The sequence below is a fragment of the Phodopus roborovskii genome, unplaced genomic scaffold (assembly GCF_943737965.1).
Source record: "Phodopus roborovskii unplaced genomic scaffold, PHOROB, whole genome shotgun sequence".
Lineage (NCBI taxonomy): Eukaryota > Metazoa > Chordata > Mammalia > Rodentia > Cricetidae > Phodopus > Phodopus roborovskii.
In genome coordinates, this window is record NW_026126481.1 from 2,522,340 (window position 1) to 2,547,359 (window position 25,020).

General features: G+C 40.6%; 1 protein-coding gene across 2 annotated transcripts in view; it reads left to right on the top strand.

The window, feature by feature from the left end:
* Trpm6 (transient receptor potential cation channel subfamily M member 6) overlaps window positions 1-23,087 on the top strand; it is a 128,938-nt gene extending 105,851 nt beyond the window's left edge. For both annotated transcript variants that reach the window (XM_051194068.1, XM_051194070.1), the window contains exons 32-39: window positions 7-57; window positions 1,684-1,749; window positions 3,753-4,039; window positions 5,571-5,653; window positions 6,372-6,577; window positions 12,044-12,095; window positions 17,822-17,928; window positions 21,243-23,087. In XM_051194068.1, coding sequence (XP_051050025.1) covers window positions 7-57; window positions 1,684-1,749; window positions 3,753-4,039; window positions 5,571-5,653; window positions 6,372-6,577; window positions 12,044-12,095; window positions 17,822-17,928; window positions 21,243-21,376 — 986 coding nt within the window. In that variant the 3' untranslated portion in view covers window positions 21,377-23,087. The remainder of the gene's footprint in view (window positions 1-6; window positions 58-1,683; window positions 1,750-3,752; window positions 4,040-5,570; window positions 5,654-6,371; window positions 6,578-12,043; window positions 12,096-17,821; window positions 17,929-21,242) is intronic.
* The last annotated feature ends 1,933 nt before the right edge of the window (window positions 23,088-25,020 follow it).

Genomic DNA, 25,020 nt, shown 5'->3' on the forward strand with positions numbered 1-25,020 from the left:
TTTCAGAGATTTCAGCCTCCTTAAAAAGCCCTCAAGAGCCTCACCACCATTATTCAGGTAGGAAGCATGTGCGTGCAGAGATGGGTCAGCTGAGCTAACTGTGTGATTCTGCACTTGGAAACATGAACATCCGTCAGCTCCATGTTGTCAATTCAGCTTTGATTCAGAAAATTGTTCACTCTAATGGTTAGAATAATTAGATTTCCCAACCATGGCACTGACTCAGAAAAACAAATTGTTGGGGTAAGAGATTTCACATTAAAAAAAAAAAAAGTGTGTGTGTTTGTGTGTGTGTGTGTGTGTGTGTGTGTTGGTGCATTCAAGTTTTGAAGGAGATGATGTCCTTGGTGTCTAAAATGTCCTCAGAAGTTCAGTGCTAGCCAAAATCCAAATATCTTTGTGTTTTGATCAACTTCCTTTGTACTGTCCCCTTTTTATTTCCATGCTGGGGCTTGAACCCACGGCCTTGCTGGACAAGTGTTCTATCGCTGAGCCATATCCCAGTCTGATCCTAATGTTTTTGATGGCGAAAAGGGCAGACTTGAAAGTCCTCAGTGAACTTGAAAGTTCCCTCAGTGAACATCAGCACTGAATAGATGCCACCCATCACAGAACTCCCCCCCCCCCCCCCCCCCCGCCCAGACATGCCTTGCAAAGATGCCATTAAACAGACAGGTCAAGGGACAGACTCAGTGATTCAGCAAAGCCTCCTGGCACTTCGGCTGTTGTTCTTTCAGTTCCTTCAGAGTGGGGGTGATTGTCCTTGCCCTTTCGTAGGGACAGTCTGCCAAAGGGCTAGTAGAGAATTAAGAGGCAAATACTTTGGAGATGCAAAGCAATGTAGACCAGCTGGACTTGTGCCATGTTGTGGTCCCTCCTCTCAGTGGGTGAGATAACTAAAGCAAAGACAAGGCTTTTTCAGAGTCTAGCAGTCAGTGTGAACAAGACCTTGCTGGCACTTTAATTACCAGTCTTTTTATATGAAGGTCATGTCTTTAGGGTCTCATAATAGACTGTCCTCTCCCGAATTCTCCTCTGTGGTGAATAATGGTTCTGTGGATTTCAGCAGCCTCATTTGAGGTTCCTATGACTGGGTCCTACAGCTCAGCAGTAATCTGTTATTTTGACTCTAACTGCCAGTGGTAGAGAAGTCTCTGGCGAGGAATACTGTAACTCATACAGACTCTGATCTGTTAGGCTATGGCTCTTGGCAGGAAAATGCAGATCACTTGCCTCTAATTAAAATTAGTGTTCCATTCTCTCTGGGAAAAGGAAGGCTAACTGCAAAACCAACAGTAGATGTCCCCACAGACCACTGTGCGCTGGGTTTGCTTTGGAAAAAGGAAACCAGAGAATATGGAACATAGATTAAAATCCATTTAAAAGAAAGACCCACATATTATTTGAGTCAGTGTCTAATTTGTTATTTGTGAGAGCTAGGAGATAGATCCTTCTTAGATCATGTTATATAATCTCATGTGAAAGCTGTCACAGACTATGACATCCTTAATGTTTAAGGTGTATTTTATATTTAAAACTATTATTTATAATATTTTTGCTAATGGAGGAAATAAAGGATGTTGAAGAGAAGTATTCTGAAATTTATGTATATTTTGGTAGGTGGGGCTTTTTCTAAGTTTAATTGGTGTAGACCTAAAGTAGTCTATCTGTTTTTGTTTATAGCCATTGAAAGGAATAATTTAATGAGGCTTTCTCAGACCATACCATTTACACCAATCCAGCTGTTCGGTGAGTAATATCTCCCTCTTCTTGAGGCTAGGCGAGGGAAGAGTGAATGTTGGTATACAACACAACACAATCAATCAATCAAACAAACAAACAAAAACCCCAAACAAAAAAGTATGTGTTTCATTTGACTAATAAATTTCATTTTGGCCATGTGGTAGATGAAGGAGATTCATTTCCTAAAGTAGAAATTCTTGTTAAGTACTGTGGCCAGCATTTAGGGTCAGAGACTCATACCATGGGGATGGGAACTGCAGGGGTCAGCAGTTGGGAAGCAAGCGTGATGCTGCACCTGCCATTCAGTGATTCTAGGCTGGACATGCACAGGGAAGAAAAGAACAAGCCAACCTTATATAATGAACGCAGAAGAAAGCACTGTATGGCAGTATGCTGCAAGCTGACAGGCATGGGCAGAGAAACCCTTTGTTGTTTTATATTTGTTTGCTTTGTTTAATGTCCATGGATTGCTCTTCCTTCAGATGGCAACTGTAGCTTTTAAAAGCTGGAGCAGTAAAGAAAAACAAGTTGCTGTTAGCCAAGGGTAGCCAAGTTTTTCCCGCCCAGGAGGATAAAGCACAAGCAGTTGACAGCATAACAAAGGTTCCTACACTGCCCCGCATCTTCATTCGCCTCACACTGTTCCAATGGGGAGAGACCAGGTTGGCTTCTGATTGCTTATGCAGATGCCTCCTTCTTCCACTTGGCTCCATGTTTCATTTTGCAAATCAATAGCTCTTCTCTAAAGCCTCTAGGAATTAGGACTCCAAAGAGCTCTCCAGTGGCATCCACTTGGGCACCAAGAATAAACATGTGAGAATACACCACACAGTCTCCAGATACGATTATTGATAACAAGGGTGAGGGGATAGATGACTTCCTTTCTGGTAACTTAACACAATGTTCACAGAGAATAATCAAACAAACAAACAGCAGCAGCAGCAACAACAACAACAATAACAACAAATAAGGAATATTTGAAGCAAAGGTATAAGGAAATAATGACTTACAACCTTGAGGGGATCTCTGTGGCTCATTACTCCCCTTAGGCAGCTATGATACTGTATTGGTGAAGTCTGACTCCAGCAATGATCTCCTCCTGTTCTCTAAGCTCAGAGTGAGAGCTGTGTAGCTCTTGAGCAGTGTGTTGTGTCTAAAGTCCTTTTAAGTGGGGCCTAGTCTGTATCTGAGATCCTAGTTTGCTGTAACCTTGATAACATATGTGATCTGTGCAACAAACCACTGGGGGGAAAATGTTATCTTTCCCTTTTACCAAAAGGAAATAGAGGGTTTCAGTAACTTGATAATGGGCACAAAAGAAAACAGAAGAGGCTCAGAGATTGACATTAGTATGGATTGATACCCATTGGATAAAACTATGCATTTTTGATGAGCTAAAATTACGCTGTATCCAGCATGTTGCTCATGTCATGTAAAAAGCAAAGATACACAGATAGCCCATGAACAGTACAGAGCATAGTTAAAATTATATGAATGGCAGTTAAAAAAAATGCTTGCTCCTTAGGGGCTGGTAATGACTAACTCTAAGTTAATCTGTCCCTAAGAATATAGTTGCCTTGAGCCAAGAGTCATAGCATGTGACTATAATCTCATCACTCAGGAGGCTACAGCAGGAGGATCAGAAATTCGGAGCTAGTGTGTGATATGTAGTGATTGCTAAGTCAGTCTTAGTTATAAACCGTGTCTCCAATAAAAAGTTTAACAGTAGCATCATATTTGTACTGCTTTAATATAGCTTTTGTCTAATTAGTTTACAGTAAGAACAACTTTATTCTTTTATGCCATTTGATGCTTTGTTCTTCCTCCCTCTCCCCACCTTCATCCGAGGACAGGTGGGGCTGATTTGTGCCCTGCCAGTGCTCTTGCTCCTGCTAGCGACATCCTCCTCTGATCACAGGGACAACTGGAGTGACTGAGTTGATCTCCAGGGCACCAATCACACCCCAGACCTGCTGTCTTATTGAACTGTCTTTCACTTCTTATTGCAGCCGGAGAAGAAGTGACTATCTACAAGCTTGAAGAGAGTTCCCCTCTGACTCTGGATAAGAGCATGTCCTCTTGGTCCCAGCATGGGAGAGCTGCCATGATTCAGGTGCTGTCACAAGAGGAAATGGATGGGGGCCTCCGTAAAGCCATGCGAGTCATCAGTACCTGGTCTGAGGATGAAGTTCTCAAGCCTGGGCAGGTTTTCATTGTGAAATCCTTCCTCCCAGAGGTGGTACAGACATGGTATAATATCTTCCAGGAGAACACCGTGCTTCATCTTTGCCTTAGGGTAAGTCTGAAACTGAGTGACCCAGAGCCAAGATGAACAAAATAAAGACGTAGAGGTCTGGCTATATCCTTACCTAAGATGGTTTTTCTTCGACCAAGGGGTGTTTGTTAGTTTTTGAAAGTGGTGGAGGAGTTTTATTATTTTTGTTGTGTAGGACATTTGCTTTTGGGGTATAGAGTACTAGAAGCTAAATGATATTAAATGTTGGGCAGTTAAGCTGTTTGATCTCTTTGATCATCAAGAATCTTTGATCTTTAAGTAAGAATATGTTAGTGAGCCAATGAACCAATAGTTATGTTTTTGGGAATTTCATTAGTGCTGCATTTATATTTGCACCATTGTCTGCCTCTAACACCTCCCATGCCCCCCCATTCTCTCCCAAATTTCCTCTTTTTGTACAATTATTATGGATAATTGATATTGAATGTGCGTGTGCGTACACACACACACACACACACACACACACACACACACACACACACACACACCGTGGAATAATAAGGATCAGGAAAAACAGATAGGCTAAATAGATGTTTATTCAGGGAGATATAACTTAAGACAAAGACAAATGAATGCCAGCAGGTTCCTGGTCCAAAGAATGCCTCCAGATGCTCTCTGTTTCCATCCAGCAAGTGAGAGAGCTAGCCCCTTCCCCAGACCTGGTTCCTCCAGGTCATGTCCACCCCTGTCCCTATCCCCAATGGGTGTGGTCAGTGCATGGTCAGTGCAACAGGTGCAGACAGAGTGAGTATCTCACTACAATTCCCCCTTTAGTTTAAAGAAAAGATTTAAGGTTGATAAAAAACTATATACAAAACAGTGAATAACAAGTATGCTCCTAGAAAAGGAAAATCGAGAACACACAAACTTAGAACCTACATATCTAGTCCTAGGGTGAAGGCATAACAGAGTTTACAATAGAGTTGTCTTAAGCTGGAAAGCTTAAGTTTAGTACCTAATATGTCTAACTAGAAAGAGAGAATAATAATTGTGATAATCTAATCTTCAACCTCATCAAAGATCTGAGAAGGAACAATACTAGGGTAGGCAGGAAGTGAGGATGGGCAACTTCCAAACAGTGCAGCGAGGACAGAAACAGCAGGCTACCTGGACAGTCACCCCAAGTCTCACAGCAATGTTGATGCAACCAGTTTTGGCTAAGGCCTAGATTATCTGACAGACCATTACAGAAGCAGAGGAGTAGAAAGGCTGTCTTACTCGGACTTGGCAAGATTTAGCAGTCTTCTATGTTTGTCTCCTGAAAACACATAGGACAGCACACACACCCTATGGAGTCTACTTAATGTTGCTCCTACACATGTGTTTAGGGATGAGTAATTGTGAATTTAAAACCTATCAGGAGACTTGTCCCTAAACATACATACATATATACACACACCTACACACACATACACACACTTTATATATATGTGTGTGTGTATATATGTGTGTGTGTGTGTGTGTGTGTGTGTGTGTATACATATACATATATATATATAATCAATTCTTCTTCTTCTTTTTTTTTTTAAAGGAAATTCAACAGCAAAGAGCTGCCCAAAAACTCATCTATACCTTCAACCAAGTCAAACCACAAACCATTCCCTACACACCGAGGTGGGTAAGCCTGGCACTGTGGCCCTTCATTATAAGAATTCCATTTAACCTCTTCTCAGCCCATTAGACATGAGAAATATCAGACCCAAGGGAAAGTTCCCCATGACCCTTTTCAGGGTTCTTCCTTTCATAGTTAAACACACTGGTATAAAGATAATTAGATGTTCCAGATATGCCTGGGCTTAAGTTCCTGAACTTATGTGAGTGGAAAAACGTTCAGACAGATTGATGACCAACATTTCGGTTACATGAGACAGGCAGATATTGGGTGCAGTTACTAACATCCCAGGGTATTTTGGTCCTCAAACATGCCTATTTAAAGCTTAGTTGCTTACCTAGCATCCTAAACCAATTAGGAAGTTTGCAATCATGGACTCTCATGTTTTTCCCTTGGGTGTCTTGATACGCTTGTATTCACTTATCAAGGCAAATCATAAGTTGGTGCTGAGGAATTAAAATGAAGCTCTTTCTCCCATTTTACAAGAAATTTTATAGAGCCCAGAATGAAAAATTGGATCCGGTACTCATAAAAAAGTTGGCAAGTTTTCTCAAAGAAAAGGGAGGCAAGTAAGCTTGGGAACAAACCTCCTAGTTGTGGTGTTCCCTCTTTCCGTAGAAAGGCCAAGGGTGGATGACTTGTGTGGCAGAGGACTCTGTATGGTAACTGCTATGCTTGCTGTCTTCTGTGGGATCATTGGCTTTTTATTTTTCATCACAGGTTTCTGGAAGTTTTCTTGATCTACTGCCATTCAGCCAACCAATGGTTAACCATTGAGAAGTACATGACAGGAGAGTTCCGGAAATACAATAACAACAATGGCGATGAAATTGCCCCCACCAACACCCTGGAAGAACTGATGTTGGCTTTCTCTCACTGGACATATGAATATACCCGGGGAGAACTGCTGGTTTTAGATTTGCAAGGTAATTAACTGAAGATGCAGGAGGCAGAGTTTCTAGAAATCATACAAGGACTTGTGTGGGTGCAAGGAGCTGTTCTACCTAGCTTGGTAGAGAGACAGGTATTTAGTTCAGAGATAATGCAAAATGATGAGCATGAGTGCCCACTCTGCTGTTTTCTGCTTAGATAGAGGGGGAAATATAGGTAGACAGTTAATTATTTAAACTTTAAACACTGAACTACATGGGGAATGACTTTTGTTGTACACTTTGCCTTGTCTTACGTTTACCAGAAAAATTAAATGCATATCTACATACATGGGAAAGCTTAAATTCTGGATAATTTTCATTATTTTGAGGTTATTGCCTTGGCTATTTATGATTTCATTTGCTTTCTTTGATGTATTCCTTTATATGACAGTTCAGGGAAGTCTTTGGTTCCAAAAGGGAGCTGCAGTACAGGCTAATTTCATGGGACCCTTTCATCAGAGTACCTCCCATGATCACCACCTCCTGCTGGATGTCTAATCCCACACACTCAACACACCTTCTACAGGCTTTCTCTGTAAGGAGGGCACAGAATTTATGTTATGGCTAAATTTTAGTCTGGGCTCATAGACTGGAGCTGTGGATTCAAATAAGGGATTTGGTCAAGAAACTGTTATAAAAGTTATCTCATAGCACTCAGGAGGCAGAGGCAGGCAGATCTCTGTCAGTTCGAGGCCAGCCTGATCTACAGAGTGAGTTTCAGGATATGCTCCAAAGCAATACAGAGAAACCCTGTCTCCAAAAACAAAAACAAAAACAAAAATCAAAAAACAAAACAAAAAACTCTAACAAACAAACAAATAAACAAAAATTACCTCATTTAATCCTAGAAGTAGCACCTTGAAGCATATATTGGGAATTTATGACCAGAAGGTTTAAATAACTTGCTTTGGGTTGCACAGCTCTTAAAGGGGGAGCAGGAAGCAGACTTAAGTGGTGTGACCCCACATATCCTCTCCTTCCTGCACTCCTGGATTTCTTTGAGTGTCATTCTGAGGGCAAATGACCATCTTACAGTATCTTTAAACAACCTGAACTTTCTTCTTTTCCTTTCTGATTTTCCTGCCTTTCCAGTTCTTAACAAAAACCAAGTTTGGAGGCTGGGGAATGCTGAAATGAACACTCACAGGACATCAGGAGCAATGTCTAGAACTCTAAAGTCACTTTGAAATCTGTCACATGCTCAGTGACCCATCTACACTTAAAACACTGCACATATTACTAAGTATGTCTGCCTTTTGATATTCCTGGTGTTCTCAAGGATGAATTATATTTCTAAAGCTCAGAAACAATTTTCAGGAAGGAATATAAACTGAATTAGTGTGTCCAAGAGAATTCATCTTTTTATACCAGCAAGTACTTGATGACTCCACGCCCAGAGTGGGGATGCCAGAGGCATCTGTTTTATAGTTCTGGTTGGACAGACGTTGATTGTTTTCATCTCTGCTCCACTGTTGGTGTTTTGGCTTTCAATTTTGGGTGGAGTTGTTTAAAAAGCAAAAAACAGAAACAACAACAACAACAAACAACCAAAGAAAAACTTTAAGGAATTAATGATGACTCTTCAGTGGGTTTTGTATTTCACTTGAAGAGGGTTTTGTTTAATGTTGTTTATGTTTGGGGATTTTTATGTCTCTTAGTAATCCAAAGTGACATTAAACAGAACAAATGCTTCGATTATAGTCTTGGAGGGAAAAGGGAATTAACTTTATTCTTTTCCTGAGTAATTATGTGAATTGCTGAAATAGGCCACTGCAAGTCAACTATGTCAAAACATTGACCTTCAAAGACGGCCAGAGCAGACATCACAGAACCACAGAATAGGTGTCATGAAATGCATGAAACTTATCAGAGAGCTAGAGAATTGTTGGGCTGAATTCTCGGAAAAGCATGAGTCTATAACAATAATTATAAAGTTATAATGCTGTCACTAGTTAACTCTAAACAAGGCTGGAAAGGAAAATTGTGTTTAAGATTTTTTTTTTGTTGTTCACTTTTATAATGTCCTTTGTTTACTAGCATGTCTAGTGTCTGGAAAGATGATGTCTTCTACCAGTCTCTACTGTGAGCTAGCTATATGCCCTGAGGAGCAACCACCTGAGCCCCACCTCTCTTACTTGTAAATGGGAAAAATAATATTATGCTTTGAAGTCATTTTGTTATTAAATTATTAAAGAGCTCAAGTAAGGCAAGTTCTCTACATGTATCAAGGCCTTGGTAAATGTTTCCTGCTGTTGTCAGTAGTAATCCTTGAATGGTCCTTAAAGTGGAATTTGAGCATCAGGTATGAGGATGCTCTCCTTAGCTGTGTGACTCTAGGGGTACCACAGGGAGACCCCTCTCTATTTCAGACTCTACTTGTTACTGTTTTGAGAGGAGGGAGAATGAAGTAACACTAGGGCAGTTGATTTTTTTTTTCCTTCCCTTCCTCTTCTTTCATTCTTCCAAGAAGGTGCAATTTGTTAACTTGGAAATAGCCATAGCATTCCAGGAAGCTGAACTCTGAGGAGAGGTGTGGCCTATTTCCCATCATTTATAACTATAATGAAGTTTTCTGGCCTTTTTCCATTTAAAAAAAATCTTACATGGGAAGGCCTGAATCATCATCATTACATTTGAAGTCCAACTGTTAATTCCCAGCAATGGAAATTAAAAGACAATTGTATTTCAAATTAGAGTGATGTTTAGTTTAGGTTTTTTTTTCTTTTTTAAATTTCATTCTTCAGTGGACTTTTGGAGATACAGTACTAATTTTTTTTTTAATTTAAGAAAGCAATATCTAGAAAAAAGTTAGCACTCACATCACCTTGGATGATGTCAGTTCAAAGAGGTAACCTGTTTACATTGATGGAATAGAAGGTCATTTGTGGTGCCAAGTTGGATAAAGTTCCATGGACATTTCTGGGCTTTCTCTGGGTATGGGTATTTTCTTACAATGACATCAGTAAAGAGAGATCATCAAGGTGTTTATTTATCTAATAAGCTTACTTGTTCTATATTTTCCAAGTATCAGGAGAGTCTGAGTCCAAATGGACTGGGTTGGGTGTTCTTGTATGGTTAGAAGAGCCTGGTGACTTAGCCTGGCTAAGTGATGTGGATGGCATTGAATGGTTGGCCTTTTGGGCCTTCTCTTTCTCTTCACAGGTCGTAAAGCCCTTCTTCCATTAGAACACCTCAAAATATTAAAGTTAAGTCTACTCAGACATGGGCCTAAAACTTGAGTCATTGATGTGAATTCTAGGCTTAAAGTTCAGTCTATGCTATGTTTAATTAAAATGGTAAAGACTGCAAGTATGGTGCTGGAATACTTGTTTGCCTGTTATTCTGTTTGTTCACTACATGGTTGTAGAGAAGCAGGGGCTACCTCAGATGCCCCTTCTTGTCTATGTTACAAGAAAAGTGCAAAGAGCACCCTCTTGTGGCTTCGAAAGTGTGAGGGCTCAGTGAGGTCTGCTTTGCCCATTTTCCTTATGTTTGTGTTTCAATCCAACTTTTTCTTATCCTATTCAAAATCAGTGTGAAAGCTTGCCACACTAGGGGCTGTTAAAGGGTATACTCAAAGAGTTTGTAAACTTTGATGAGAAACCTTATTGCCACTAACCCATAACTGGAATAGACCATCTTCCATTATTAGCCAGAACACAACCCACAGTGACATCATCATCATCATGATTATCAGCAGATATTAACATAGCACCTTGCTATGCAGGCAGATTTCAAAGCACTGTTTGTAATTATCACTTGTTACATTATGACTGTGGAGGACAGACCCGGGGTGGAGCCTGTTATTGTCTGTGCTAATAAAGAATCTCATGTATGTATTGTATGTATTCTCATGTATGTATTATAGTCAAAATGTTTTGATATATCCTTTTCAGGGTCATAATTCCTTTGTTATATATTTAAGTCACACATGCTAAAATGTTTTTTAGAACAGGGCCTCTTAGCTTCACCAGGTTGACAGAGTCATGAAACAGTCTCCTCCCCGAGATGGTGAACCACTTGCTATTAGTTAACTGATGTGGGAGCTCTTTCCTGGAGAAGTCTAATGCTCTCTCTCTCTCTCTCTCTCTCTCTCTCTCTCTCTCTCTCTCTCTCTCTCCCTCTCTCTCAGCAGGTCCCTCCCTAATTTTCTGTAAGTCTTTGTCTAGAGGTGGGGTGGGTTTCCTTGAAATTTTCCCCTTCCACTTTAGCAAACATGAACTTTTTCCAGCAATTAGCAATTCAGAGAAATATTCTAAACATCACATACTGTTTGAATAATCACTCTACAAAGTTAGTGTTTTTCAAGCAGAGAACAAGAGCCCTGGTTAGGGAACAATCTCAGAAGTTGTTGGGCATGCCTAGGTGGCTCATCACTGTCTAACTGGCATCCCTGAGCTATTGTCACTGCCAGAAACTAACCTCCTCACTGCCTGCATGCCCTCACAGAGTCTGGGTGTCGAACCCAGTTCTGATTAAGGTCAACCTTAAATTGCACCTCTGTTGTCTTTGTAGGCTTTGCTCTTTTCTTTCAAAACTAAATTTTATTGAAGATACATTCCAAAAAGTGAACAGAGCATAAGCATTCACCTCAAAGAGTTTCCTCAACTGAACACACAGGTGGAGCCAGCTCTCAGATCAAGAGTTTGGTGCCTTTTTATTTTACTGTTTATAAGTGCTGTATATAGATAGAGCATTTGATGTGTCTCTTTGATGCATAGAGGCTGTATCTGCAAAACCTCCCAGGGCCTTGCCCTTGCTGAGCACTGATGGAGGCCATCTAAGGAGACCATGAACTAGTGGGAGGAACACAGGCATTGCCCCAGCTTTAATCCTGCTATGGCCACTTAAGGGATAAGCCATTTTGGCAAGTTCCTCAATCTCTTTGAACATCAATGTACTCATTGATGTAAATGAGGATAAAATGTAAATTGAGGATATGAGGATAATATTTTTCTTTCATGAGAATTAGGGAAAATAAAATTGGATGCCTTAGTGCATACAACTGGTAAATGAATGGCTGATACATAGATCCACTGATAGATGCCACTATCAGCAAGTCTTATGACACTATCAAAACACCAATTTGTGGCCAGATGTTCAGTAATTCAGAGGGAGCTGTTGTAGGAGATACTGTACTCAATAATTTTCCTAACTTTCCTAAACAATTTCTATAGCACATCTCATTATCATGGTGTTTTTTAAACTTACCTACTATGGAGTGAATGACACAGGGTCTCACACTGTAGATCAGGTTGGCCTAGAATTCACTATATAGCTCAGAGTGGCCTTGAACTGGTGGCAACCCTCCCACATTAGTTGGAATTACCTGGGGTGAGTCACCACATCTGGCTTAAATGTAACCTTCAAAATAAGGAAACAGAATTTGGTTATTATTTTTCTCCATTTCTTAGAAAACAAACCCTCATTTGCTTAATAAATTTTGTTTCTTCTTTTGAGGTGTTGGAGAAAATTTGACAGACCCGTCTGTTATAAAACCTGAAGACAAACAGTGAGTTGACTTATGTGCTATAATTTAAAATATTGCAATCTGTTTGTTCATGTTTTTAACCTTATTTTTAATCATTGCATACAAATATTAAAATTATACATATTAATTGTATCATTTAATGCTTTGCTATTTGCATAGATTATATACTGTTTAATGGTTCTTTTTTCATAACTTAGAAATTGATTTATTATTATATGTATGTTTATGTGAGTGCCTGGTCCCCACAGAGGCCAGAGGAGGACATCAGATCCCCTGGAACTGGAGTTATAGTTGGTTCTGAGTTGCCATGTGGGTGCTGGGAATTGAACTGTGGGTCCTCTGGAAAAGTACCCAGTGCTATTAACCACTGACCTACTTTTTCATTGTTTTTTCAAGATCAAAATAAGACAGTGGAAATGATGAGGACATTGTGAGCAGAGGTCTGTCTTGAGTTTCTTGGAGGAATTTTAAACACATATTTGTCTTTTAGACCCCAGAGCAGTTTTCCAACAGTTATTGCACATAGATATAAAACAATAATTTTAGACTTAAATGAAGATTCTTATACTTAAAACAAATTTTCTAAACCATTTCAAACTAGGAAATGAGTAAAAAGAAAGAATGAGGATGAAATAAGTTTAATTCTAGAGGTGGGCTAGTAAGCATTAGCAGACATTGTAAGGGACAGTGCAATTTCCAGGCTTCCGTTCCAAATTTGACTCTTTCTATTGGTCCAAATGTAAGGGGAAAATGTGTAAGTTTAGCTTGAAGTAAAAATGATGCTGTAGCAGAAGCAGCTTCCTTGGTTGTCTTCACTGTGGCCACGAGCCCAGGTAGTCTCTTCACAGCCAAACCAGGTAATAGCAGAGAATACAAAGTGCTGTTCTTTCTATAACAGCCTCGCAATGAGGGCTCAAAGCCACAGTGCTTAACTATGAGGCTTCATCAGATTGCCTAACTTAATTTGGATCCAAGTAATATAGAGGGATGCATCATTCACCCATCTTTGTAACTCCAAGAACATCTTATGATTTTTGGCACTAAGGCCCTTGGGTGTTCTGTTCAAGGTGGAATGCAAAGAGGTGATGGTGCTGATTGCTTAGTGACTGACCAATATGGAGAACATTAGTGGTTGTTGTGATCAGTATGGAGAACAACAATGTTTACGTGTGAGCTGCCATCATGGTCACCAGGAGAACTTACTGAAATAGATTGCTGTGTTTGGCCTCCAGAGTTTCTGATCTAGTTGTTTTGAGGTGGGGCCAAATGAGCTGCATTCCTAAGGAATTGCAGGAAAGTTTGATGCCACAGGCCTGCAGGCACTTTGAGAACCATGGGTCAAATGACACTAGTAATTCTTAAAGAATTTCTCTTGTAACTGTGATGTCACATGGTTGTATAGCTCATGGGTGGCCTTGAGCTCTGGATCTTGGAGGCCCTACTTCCTTAGAGCTGAGACTATATTATCCATGCTGGGTTGATATTTTTATTATTATTTTTTAATCACACTGAGAGCCCATGCTTGGTTGCCAAGTCATAGAAAACATGTAGGGCTCAATAAACTGAGATTCTTGACACAGTAAAATGTAAACGTTTTTCTCTTTCTTCTCCTGGTTCTCATCACATAATCATTGGTTTACCTCCCTGTTCTGTCACCGAGTGATTTTTATAAGTGTGAATATGGCCCATCTACATGGTCCCCTAGGAAGCTCATCTACTAAAAGTCTATTAGCTACTATAGGCTCGGGCAGGCTAAGGAAGAGACAGATGACCCATAGGGTTCCTATGCAGCATCCAATTCCTATGATATTTATTTGATTGTAGAGTCCATGTTGGACTTGAGAGTATAATGGACTATTTTATTTTTTTGTTTTAGCAGAGCTGAAGTGTTTTCTGCTAAGCATATTATTTCTTCAGCAGTCTTGTGTGCTCAAAGGCTTAGGAAGTTTTTTCAAGTGAGAACTTTCTTTACATACTTTTCAGACTTTTTGCATATATAATGAACTCAGTTTATGTGTACTCTGTCTACTGTTCATTAAATTTTGACCTTGGCATATAACACTTAATATGACCTGAATATTCCATTTATTTAAAATCTAAGATTATATTATCCTACATGACAGTTAGGTATTTAATTGCATTCTATAGGAAGTAGGTTTCAATTTCTATTAAAGTCACCTGGGGAATTAGAAAAAAACATGCTTGGCATTCTAGTGCATTGACTGACTAGGTCTCTGGACTCTGTAATTCTTTTTTCTCTCTCTCATACATTGCAACTGGACTACAGTTTCTCTTCCCTCCTCCACTCTTCCTAGGCCTCCTTGACATATTCCCTCTCCCCCAGATCCTCTCCTCCTGCATTTCTCTTAAAAAGAGGATATCAACTGAACACAGCATAATGAATTACAATAAAACTAGGCACAAACTCTCATATTAAGTCTGGATAAGGCAACCCATTAGGAGGATAAGGGTCTTAAGATCAGGAAAAAGTCAGAGACACTCCCGCTGTTAGGAGTCTACAAGTACACCCAGCTATACACCATAACACATATACAGAAGGCATATACAGGGTCTATGATTGTTCTTCAGTCTCTGTGAGGTCCTAGGAGCCCTGCTTAGTTGATACCTCTGGTTCCTGCATCCTCCACCCTCTTATGGGAGGGGTTCCCCTGGCTCTGCCTAGTATTTGGTTGTGGGTCTCTGTATCTTCTCCCATCGGTTGCTGGATCACGCCTCTCCGATGACAATTGGATTAGCCACCAATCTATGAGTATAGGAGGCTATCATTAGTAATTACGTCATTGAATATTTTCCCAGTCTTATTTGGTTACATCATGAGTTTCTAGGCTTTCCAGCCTCTGGTTCCTGGGGACCTAGGCAGTGTCAGGTGTGGACTCCCTCTGGTGGTGTGGACTTCAAGTCAGATCAGTCATTGGTTTGCCACTTCCACAAGTTCTGTGCTACCATTACCCCAGCGTATCTTGGAGGCAGGGCAGACTGTATGTAGGTCAAAGGTTTTGTGGCAGGGTTAGGGGTCCCAGTCCTGCTGCTGGAAACCTTGCCTGATTATAGAATATGGCCAGTTCAGGCTCCATATCCCACATAACTTCCATAGGGTCAATCTTGAAGATTTCAGGGAGTTTCTACTGCACTAGGTCCCCTCCCCGCATTCCAGTCATCTTTCCCAGTACTCTCTCTTGTGTGTTTTTTTTTAAGTTGCTCAATGCAATCCTGTGAAATTAACATGGCAACTTTGTTTTCTATAACTCAAGGATAGTGTCCCCTGAAATGGATAGAATGGTTTCATTGGGGAAACACCCAATTTAGTGTATTTGATTTTCACAGTGACCTTAGGTTGTATTTTCTCTCAACTGATTAGTTCCATTAGCACTATATCTAACTAATCAATGAACTTTGTGAGTGTAAAATCTATTAGACAAAGTGTGAACCATAGGTCAATATCACCATCAGGGTCATTGCTGGAAATGCATGGTCTGTGGGTTTCTCTGTACCTAAGGAGTCGGAATCTGAACTTTTATAAAATCTTCTGGTGAATTGGTGTGAATTCAAGTCTAAGATGCACAGAGTTCAGCAACTGTGTTTACCCATGCAACAACTCTGCATGTTAGTTTAACCCCAGTTCACATACAGAAAGTTGAGACTCCATTCAAAGTTCCAGCTTTCCTGCAAGGTGAGAGAGTCAATGGAAGGGAAGAGTTGTTATAATGGCTTTGTAGAATGAGTCCAGTATCCTTTCTCATGCCTCCTTCCACTATCTTGAGCTCTCCCCAATGTGCCTCATTCATTGGTAGTTTGGGACTGCATCGTTGTTTTAGCCTACTGCCTGATGGTTTTGAGCATTTGACAAGTAAGAAATGGTGATGAGATGTTCTTTAGTGACTATGTATAGATGGTACTAATTAGCGTTTCCTTGTACGTAGACCCAAGCTACCACCTGCTTTTCCTGTGTTGTTAAAAAAAAAAATCTGGAAAACAACTAGTTGTGTTTTCTTGGAAAACTTAGTTATCTGAAACTGCAAAGCTTGGGGCATGCTATGGGGCACACATGCAAATGGAATGTTCCCATGTCTCCTTCACTCTCTCTGCTCTGGGAGCCCTAATGACCCTGACATATACATCTCGTAATGATTTTGATTATTTCATTTTATTTTCATGAAGCTGTCAGAGACAAATAGCTTCCAGATAGTACTTGAAAATATTATATCTTAGTTGGGTGTCTTCATGCCTTCTTGGAAGGACAGAAATAGCTGGTACAGGATGCAAACAAGGGAAATTTTCCAGTGAGGTCACAGAGAGACTCCAAAGGGAGTCTTCCATGCTAATGACCGAACAAATACCTTCATTTCTCACTTTATCAGATCAGAGAGTTCTGGTCTAAATACCAAGTGATCCTGCTTTTTTTTTTTTTTTTTTTTTTTTTTTTTGCCACCTTCGGTTTCACCTGACTGAAGTAGTGTCTTACCAGCTGGAATGAAATCGAGACAGAGTTAACAAGAGGCAGCTTATGCTACTGGGTAAATACCACCAGAGCTGTGCATTGTGAGAGCCATTGAGTGACCATGAAAGTTAATCCCTAGTGTCTTTCCACTCTGTCTTCCCAAGAGGTTTGCTCCACCTACCCAGCACAGAGCGGGAGGCAATCTGAGATCAAATTGACATCAGCCCTCATTCTGAGCTTGGCACATCTTCAGAGAGCCACTGTTCTTCTGCCAAAAGGAAGTGGAAATTGAGATAAATGTTTCAATCCTCGGATGGAAAAAAAGTCCATTTTTACACCATGTCCCTTTTGAGAAACCACATTCCTCAGAAGCAAAGTTTATTGTTTCCCTTTGTGATAGTCGGCTGGGCTTTTTTTCCTCCGTTTTCTTAAGACGTGGTATTTAAGAGCGGTAATTGAGTTCAGATTTTTAAAATGCGCTGTTTCCACTGTGCATGTAATTAAAATAAAATATTAGCTTTCATACACTTTCTTTGGAGGCGTTCCTGGTGTGTGCTCTGTCCTGTATTGTGTGGAGAGTCAAAATCTACAGAATAATGTTTGTGTGAAAAGCGAGCCTAGAATCTGTAGAGAATCTTTATATTAATTAGAACATTCAAAATGTGACTCAGAGATACTGACAATACTTGTGATGAATTCTGTTACATACTCTGGGCATCTGCGATTTACTTCCACAAACCTTTTGGCTAATAGCTGTTTTGACTTCCCACGAAGAGTCAAAAGTAGCTTTCAAAAAGCCAGGAATACTGGCTCTGGTGGCTAGGGAGGTGTATGGTTAGGAGAGAATAATTTTCGGAAAAGTGTTTGAGTGTGCATGGTGTACATCATTTTAGAAGGTGCATTCCATAGCAAAGTTACTCTGTCCTTTACCTTTGGGGTGTTTCAGTAGAGCATATGGTAATGAATGTCATTCTCTCACCCCATATGCATTAAAAAAGGTTTCACTGTATTTTGTTTTAATGTAGCACATCGAAAAAATTCACTCTTCTATCAGGTTAGTGTTGGAATGAGTTTCACAGTAGGTCTTGGAGTTGGGTACAAAGATTTAAGTACATTTGAATTTTAAATTTGCAAACCTAACATTGTTACTTCCCCAAAGTGCTCTGTTCTTTGTTGGCTCCTTTAAGTGGCTAGGTTACTACGGGATACTGTTCACAATCTCAGAGAATCCTAGTTGGACCCCTTTTCCTCAGCTGTGATCTAATTGATATTCTGATATTTCCTCTAGATCAAGAGGGATGGTGTTTGGACCGGCCAATTTAGGGGAAGATGCAATTAGAAACTTCATTGCAAAACATCACTGCAACTCCTGCTGTGGGAAGCTCAGGCTGCCGGGTAAGTCTCGGAGACTCCGTTTCTTCGGAAAAACTCTCATAGAATAACAGCTATTATAACTCGGGATCGAGCAAAAATCTTAACCACATTTTTATCTCATTCACAGCCATTCACAAGCTTGACTTTCTGACTGAAACATTTCAAGTCCCAGGAGGGATTTAAAGGACAGGGATTTGCTTGAGGTTCTGCCAAAATGTGATAAAACAACCCTGGGCCCAATGCTTGTCACAGTCACTCTACGAAAAAAATTCCACCTACTTAAAGGTAGTGAAACAGGATGGAAGGCCCCACTCTTCCCTTCCAAGGCCCTGTTTGCTTGCAGACAGCGTGCCTGTAGCATTTTTATTCTGTTCCAGTTTGCTCATTGGGCACCGGAGAGGGTGTGGCCCAGAGAAAGAAAGGCTGTCAGTTAAAGCATTACTTTACTCTGTAACAACTGACCCTTTATTTGCTCGTTTGTTTGTTTTACAGCAGTGGGTTTAGAATCCAGGACCCAGTCATGCTAGACTAGCTAGCACTCTACCACTGAGGTACACTGAGCTACACTCCCAGCCTTCATACATTCAATTTTGATGAGGTGTGTGTGTGTGTGTGTGTGTGTGTGTGTGTGTGTGTGTGCTTAAGCACTACTGTGCTTACACAGAGGTCAGAAGACCTCCTCCTTCCAATGTGTCAATTCTGACAATCAAATTCTGGTCAATAGGCTTGTGGGGAGCCACTTTTTACTAACTTAGACACTAGTCCCAGGTCCTGCCACTATGAACAATAGTATTGCCTCTTTAAGCAATATTTTAAAAAAGAGAACCATTAACTGGGTATTAGTGGCATATGCCTTTAATCACAGCACTCAGGAAGTAGAGGTAGGTGGATCTCTGTGAGTTTGAGGCCAGCCTGGTCTACAAAGTGAGTTCTAGGCCAGTCAAGGCTACACAGAGGAGAGGGACCCTGTCTCAAAAACAAAACAAAACAAAAACAAACAAACAAACAAACAATATCCTCCCACATTTGCAGACTGAAATCCACTCAGGAACCGTTGTCTTTAGGCATTGTACTCTGCCCAGTCTGACTCACTGTAGCCTGGATAGGGCAGTTTCTATTCTTCAAGACCTGGGACTATATCTAATCAGCCAGGTGCCAGGCAGACTTAGGCCATTACTCGTTTCTTCCAATCTTTGTGCCCAGTTAGTTGCTGAGTATGATTAAGGGTTCATGTGTACATGTAGGCATGCCATGATAAGCTGTAGACTGGAAGCCAGTTATCTATTTTCTCCATCCACCCTGTGGGTTCTGGGGATTGAACTCTTGTCTTGAGACTTGGCAGCGAGCACCTTTATCTGCTGAGCCATCCCACCACTCAGTTTTTGTTTTTCTTTTAGTGAAAAGTAAGTTTTTTTCTTTACATTCTCTCATCCATACTCACTCAAACTTTTTATCTTCTTTATTTTGAATAATTTACAAACTGCAAGAATTTCTAGAGTGCTCACTCAGATCTCTCTCTCAGTCTGAAACTCCAGTTTTAAAAATTAATATTGAAGTGGAAATAAATACTATCATTTCATATCATTGGTAACTGAATAAAAATGTTTTGTTTGGGGAGTAGAATTAGAAGTATGTTTTAGTTTTTACATTTCATTTATTTTTAAGGCAGAGGCAGATTAAGACAATGCATAAGAATCTAGATCCAGGAAGGCAGGCAAGGCTAATATATCCAAGTTCTTCTTTCTACTGTCTGTAAGGCTTTGGCCTTCAACATCTTCATCTACAAGCAAGAGACAATTGTATTTGTCTCACAAAGCTTGTGTGAAGATTGATTTTACATCTATGCTCAATAAATGTTGGTTTTATATATATATATATTAGGTTTTTTGTCTAGAAAAATCACCATTTAGCATTAAAAAGCCAAGCAAAAACCATGAGTTATATCTCTTGGTACCAGAGGTTGAGTTCAGGGCTTCATGCTCTATTTGCACAGTCGACCCCTGAGTGACAATCTTGGTTCCCTACACCCATCACCCACAGCTCCCAGTCCTTGAGCCCAGTTAGGCTAACTGATCAATGGCACGAAGAGCAAGACTATCCTCTCATAACTTCCGGTGATGTGAGCTCACAGTGGATGGGCAAAGAAGTTGATGTACAGCACATTGTCTTCTACGCTGGTCACCAGGAAGCCAGGAAGGGGTTGGGGCTGGGCTGAGGCACATCAGAGTTCTAAATGAAGGGGGTAGGAGCTGATGAATATCAGAATCACCCAACAACTGCAAGCTGGAATCCACTCACGAATCACAGCACAAAAAGATGTATGCGACATTTAGTGCCCCCTTCTTTATAGGTTCCTCCCAAAGATTACCCTTTGTATGTTTTTTTTTTTAAATTTCCTTTTTAAATGGAAGAAGTGTTTAAGAAACATCTCATGTGATCTTTGATTAATGATTAATGAAGGGTTTTTTTTTTTTTTTTTTTTTTTCCTGAGACAGGGTTCCTCTGTAGCTTTGAGCCTGTCCTGGCACTCACTCTGTAGACCAGGCTGGCCTCAAACTCACAGAGATTCTCCTGCCTCTGCCATTCGAGTGCTACCCAGCTTGATGAAACTTTTATAGGTGCTCAAAGTGATGCAGGCAGTTTTCTTGTAGAACACTGAGCCTTGGAATCTAAAGTCAACATTTTGACACATCCCTCAGATCATTCCTAAGGTTCCCATGTGTTGTAATTAAAAAAAAAAAAAGTGGCTTGAGAGAGAAACATGCCATGTGATAGAGTTCAAGCAGAGGGTTTTTTTTTTTTAATTGGGGGAAAAGGATCATAAAAAGGGGAAAGGAGAGGAGGGACAAGAGCAGTGGGAGAGAAGAGAGGAAAAAGAGGCAGAGAGAGAGAGGAGAGGATCAGATAGAGGGGGAGAATGAGAGAGAGAAGGATGGAGGTGGGCAGGACCCTTTTAAAAAGGAATGCAGTGAATTGGCACAGGTGGTGCTCTTAGGGGCTGCAGCTGAGCTCCCCAAGGGCAAGCCAGTACAAATGCCTAAATACTCACACCATGTCTTGTTGGACCTCATTTAATTTTGGTCAGACACATTTTGCTCCACTAGGTGGTGGCCAGTGCCTTTCACAGTGACAGCATACATAGTAAGAATTTTATGTAGTCACGGGGAAGGGAGAAGACGTGGATTTAGATAGGTTTGAGAGTTTGGAATCTGGATGCCCAAGGCCTGGGGCAGCACAGACTCCTTGATCACGTCAACTAAGCCTGAAGTCCAGTCTATCTGCACGATTTAATGTGTTCTAAGACATCGACTAAGCCTGTCTTGTTTTCTTTGTAGATTTAAAAAGAAATGATTATTCCCTTGCAAGGGCACATTGCAACTCAGGACTTGAGAAAAATGTTGAACCAACTGAGGGGCTTCCAGCAAGAGACAGGAATAGAAGTTCCCCGGAAGATCACACTCGCCTATAGAAAGGGTGATGAGGAAGAGGATGGTCCCTTATCATAGCTCCATTTGCCTTGAACTCTATGGTGATGTACACTGATTGACCTGACCCTGACTGTGTCAGAATCTCTGTCAGGAGGTCTTTATAATGTAGATTGCCTGGAAGTGTTCCCTGAGCCTCATCAAATGGAGGGGTCCTCCCGGGTATTGACCTCTGAGCAGAATGTTTGGCAAACGTTCTCATCTCTTGGTTCTGCATGAAGACACTAGATGAGCCCACTGGGAATACTCTCCTTTATACCTCATTGCTTCAGCTGGCCACTTGGAACTGTTGCAGTAGAAGGAGAAGGCTGTGCACTGAAGAACTGGGGGATGAATTAATTTTTTTTCTCACTGTGTTTGCAGACTGTATCCCTACTGCTATTCATCATTTCATCTAAGGCTTGTACATATACTTATGCATACATTAAGAATATATGTGATTTCTTCTTCCCTCTATAGCAGCACAAGGCTTGAATAGCACCAAGACACTGGGACAAATGTCTGTTAGCCCAGGCTGGAGCATAAATAGCCATAAAAAGTCCAAGTCCTGGTAAACTCTAGATACTTTGAATTATGCCATCAAATCACATGATGCCTGGGCTCTTTCAGTTCCTCTGAACAAAGGAAAAGTACGAATCTAAATTAATTTTCCTTACATCCCTGTGGTTTATTTTTAAATTCAAAAATGGGGATATGTAATCCTGCAAACTATTAAATATTTCACTTTATTAAGCTCAGGACACTAGAGACCATCACCACCCTGTTTGTTCTCTTCCTCTTCGTTCTGTATCATATCACATCTACACTCTCCTTTGCCAGTCCTGTGCGGAAAGATGCGTCTCAGGTTGAAATGGTTTACATGTATTTTTTCCCCTTCCATTGCGGCATTCTGATGGCTTGAACACTTTATCAGTTTCTGGAGCTTGAAGTGAGGTGTTCCTGGAAGCAATCCTGCATTGGGGACAGCTCCTTGTTGCATGCTGGGTAGGGTTGCCCTGCCTCAGAGCAAGCATGACTTTTTACACTAGCAACCGTAAAGACTGTGACGGAGAGATTGCTCCCCTCCACCCCCGAGCCCCTTTCTTAGCATTCCCACTTGCCAGTAGCAAACCTCCTGGGCCTAAATATTTCCAGCTTATCTTTATCATTAGTTCTTCCATTCATTGACTTGCTTCTAAGTCTACTTTAGAAACCTGGACTCCGGCTTCCTTATGCTGCACTTCAGGGGAAGTATTGCATGGTGGGGTGGAAAGCAATTGTACCTGGTTCATGTGATTTTGAGGGTTCATCTGTATTCCGTTTCCTTTGGTTGGTGGGAGGTGGGAAACTTGGACAATTCATCTCTCTCTTCCATCTCTCCCTTCCTCATTCCCTCTTCCCCCACTGCCCTCTGTGTATCATAGACTGCCTCCAAACTTCCAGTCATCCTGCCTCAGCCCCTTAAGTACGCACTTGCATGAAATGGTGATTGACTGAGGATAAAATATTAAAATGTTGTTGGGGTGGTGCTTAGCAGTATTGTTCAGTCTCTAAATCAGTAAGAGACCTGTTGGTCTCACTTCAGTGCTGTGCTCAACTCTAGAAAGGGCAGAGTTTTCTTATGCAAGGGCCAAACCAAAAGCACCAATTTATTGACCAAAATACCTGTAAACTGGAATGAAACTTGAAAGCAAATACAAAAACTTGATTGCAAACTTTTGTGGTGTGTTTTATTTTTTCTTTTAAGCAAACACTAAGAAAAACAACTACAGTATTTGAAAAAAAGAACTGCTGGGCAAAGTTCACTGGGATGGTTTGTGTATGGTATGACAGTGTTGGCTGAGTGACTTATGATCACAAAAGGATGCAGTGCTTGGTCCTTTAGTCAATGGTCTTCAGTGGTTATTTGTGAAGCATCTTTTCTCAGCAGCATCACTGGTGAGATTGTGGAGGTGAGATCCAAATAGTTTCTCTCCAACAGCTTCATGTCTCTTCTTTATTTGTTCATTCGTTCGTTCGTTCGTTCCTTCCTTCCTTCCTTCCTTTCTTCCTTCCTCCTTCCCTTCCTTCCTTCCTTGTTCCTTCTTTCTTTTCTCTTTTTCATTCTCTCTCTCTCTCCTCCTCCTCTTCTTTTTGTTCTAAGTTTGGATCTCTACTAAGTCCTGAGATATCTCAATTTCAGGCAGATGTCAGATTTGGAGACAGATCCTGTACCCTCCCTGCTAGAACAATGGTCTCCGCTTGGGAGTAGAGAATTGGAGGAAATGAGAAGACATGGAGAGTCTATTGCAGAGCTTTGGTCCTGGGTGGGATCTGGATGTGAGGGTCTGAGAAGAGGTCAGGAAGTTCCTGTGTAGGGAATCTAGGGTATAGAGTCTCCTGTCCATGGACTTTCCATCTCTGGATTCTGAGTGGTGCCCACCCCTTGCAGTCTTAAGACTTAAGACTGCTTACATCTCAGAGCAGTAAGATTTAATATAATTTGGGACATTCCTCACTCTAGCTTTGTAAAACAAATGTCAAGAGTTCCCAATAACCATCCAGTCAGTACTGGATGTTTTGTTACTGCTGACTGTTGTTTTAGATGAGAGCCAAAGCTCTGTGTTTGGAAGTGATGATGCACGCCCTTCTCAGGTCCTTTTATGCTTCTCAGCAGATCAAGCAACAGGCATGGCTCACAGCATGAGGCCAACAACATTATTTTAAAAAAAGAAACAACACAATCTTCAAATGATAGTGGTTTCATTCACTAGGTAATAAATCATATTTACATTTTTAACCTGGAAGGAAATGACTACCAACTCTTTAAGACTCAGTATGATTCTTTTGATGTCTCTCTGTTTTAATTTCCTAGGAAATAGCTTTTAACAACCTATACCTTGTCTATTGAATTCTTAACCAGTTCTTACCCTTATCACCATTGGTGATAATGCCTGAGTGCAGTTCTTTACTGGTGACTATTAAAATGAGATGATAACTTCCCAGAAACTGCCTAGAAATAATCATCACTTTATTACCCTTTGAAAAGAAGATTGATAGAAAAGTCATTTGAAAGATGGTTCATTACCATGCCCTAGTAAGATTTCTTTACTCGAATCTCACCAAAGCACGAGAAAGGGAGGATTATTCTCTGAGGTCGGAATTTGAAGGCTGTGTGTTTGCCTCTTTGAAGTCTTGGTATTTAATTTTCTGTAGTCATTTCTTGGGCAATTTTCTAAGAAACTAGTTGAAGCTAATTTATCGTAAGTTAAAGTCAAATGACAGAAAAGATTTCCCCCCCCTTAACAGCATTTTATTCCACAGAGGTTAGCTTCTGAAGGAAATTGAGACTTAAATAGCATTTCAAATCTCAAGATGCATGGGTAGGGACAGAAAACAGCAAAGATTCAGGAAGACATACTGGCTTTGCAGTTAACACAACTGTTATTATTATTTTTGCCCTTTCCTTGTAGACTGCTATGTGTAGATAAAATGTTTTTTAAAAACTACTCTCCTAAAAATAATTAATCATGTTGCTTATTTTTTTTTTCATAGAAGGACATGCCATCCTCACGGGATCATACACCTTGGTCTCTATTAATTCAGGCTTTTAATATAAGTTTATATAATTTGTTTAACCTTTCTGTTAACCCCTAACTCTGAAATGGAG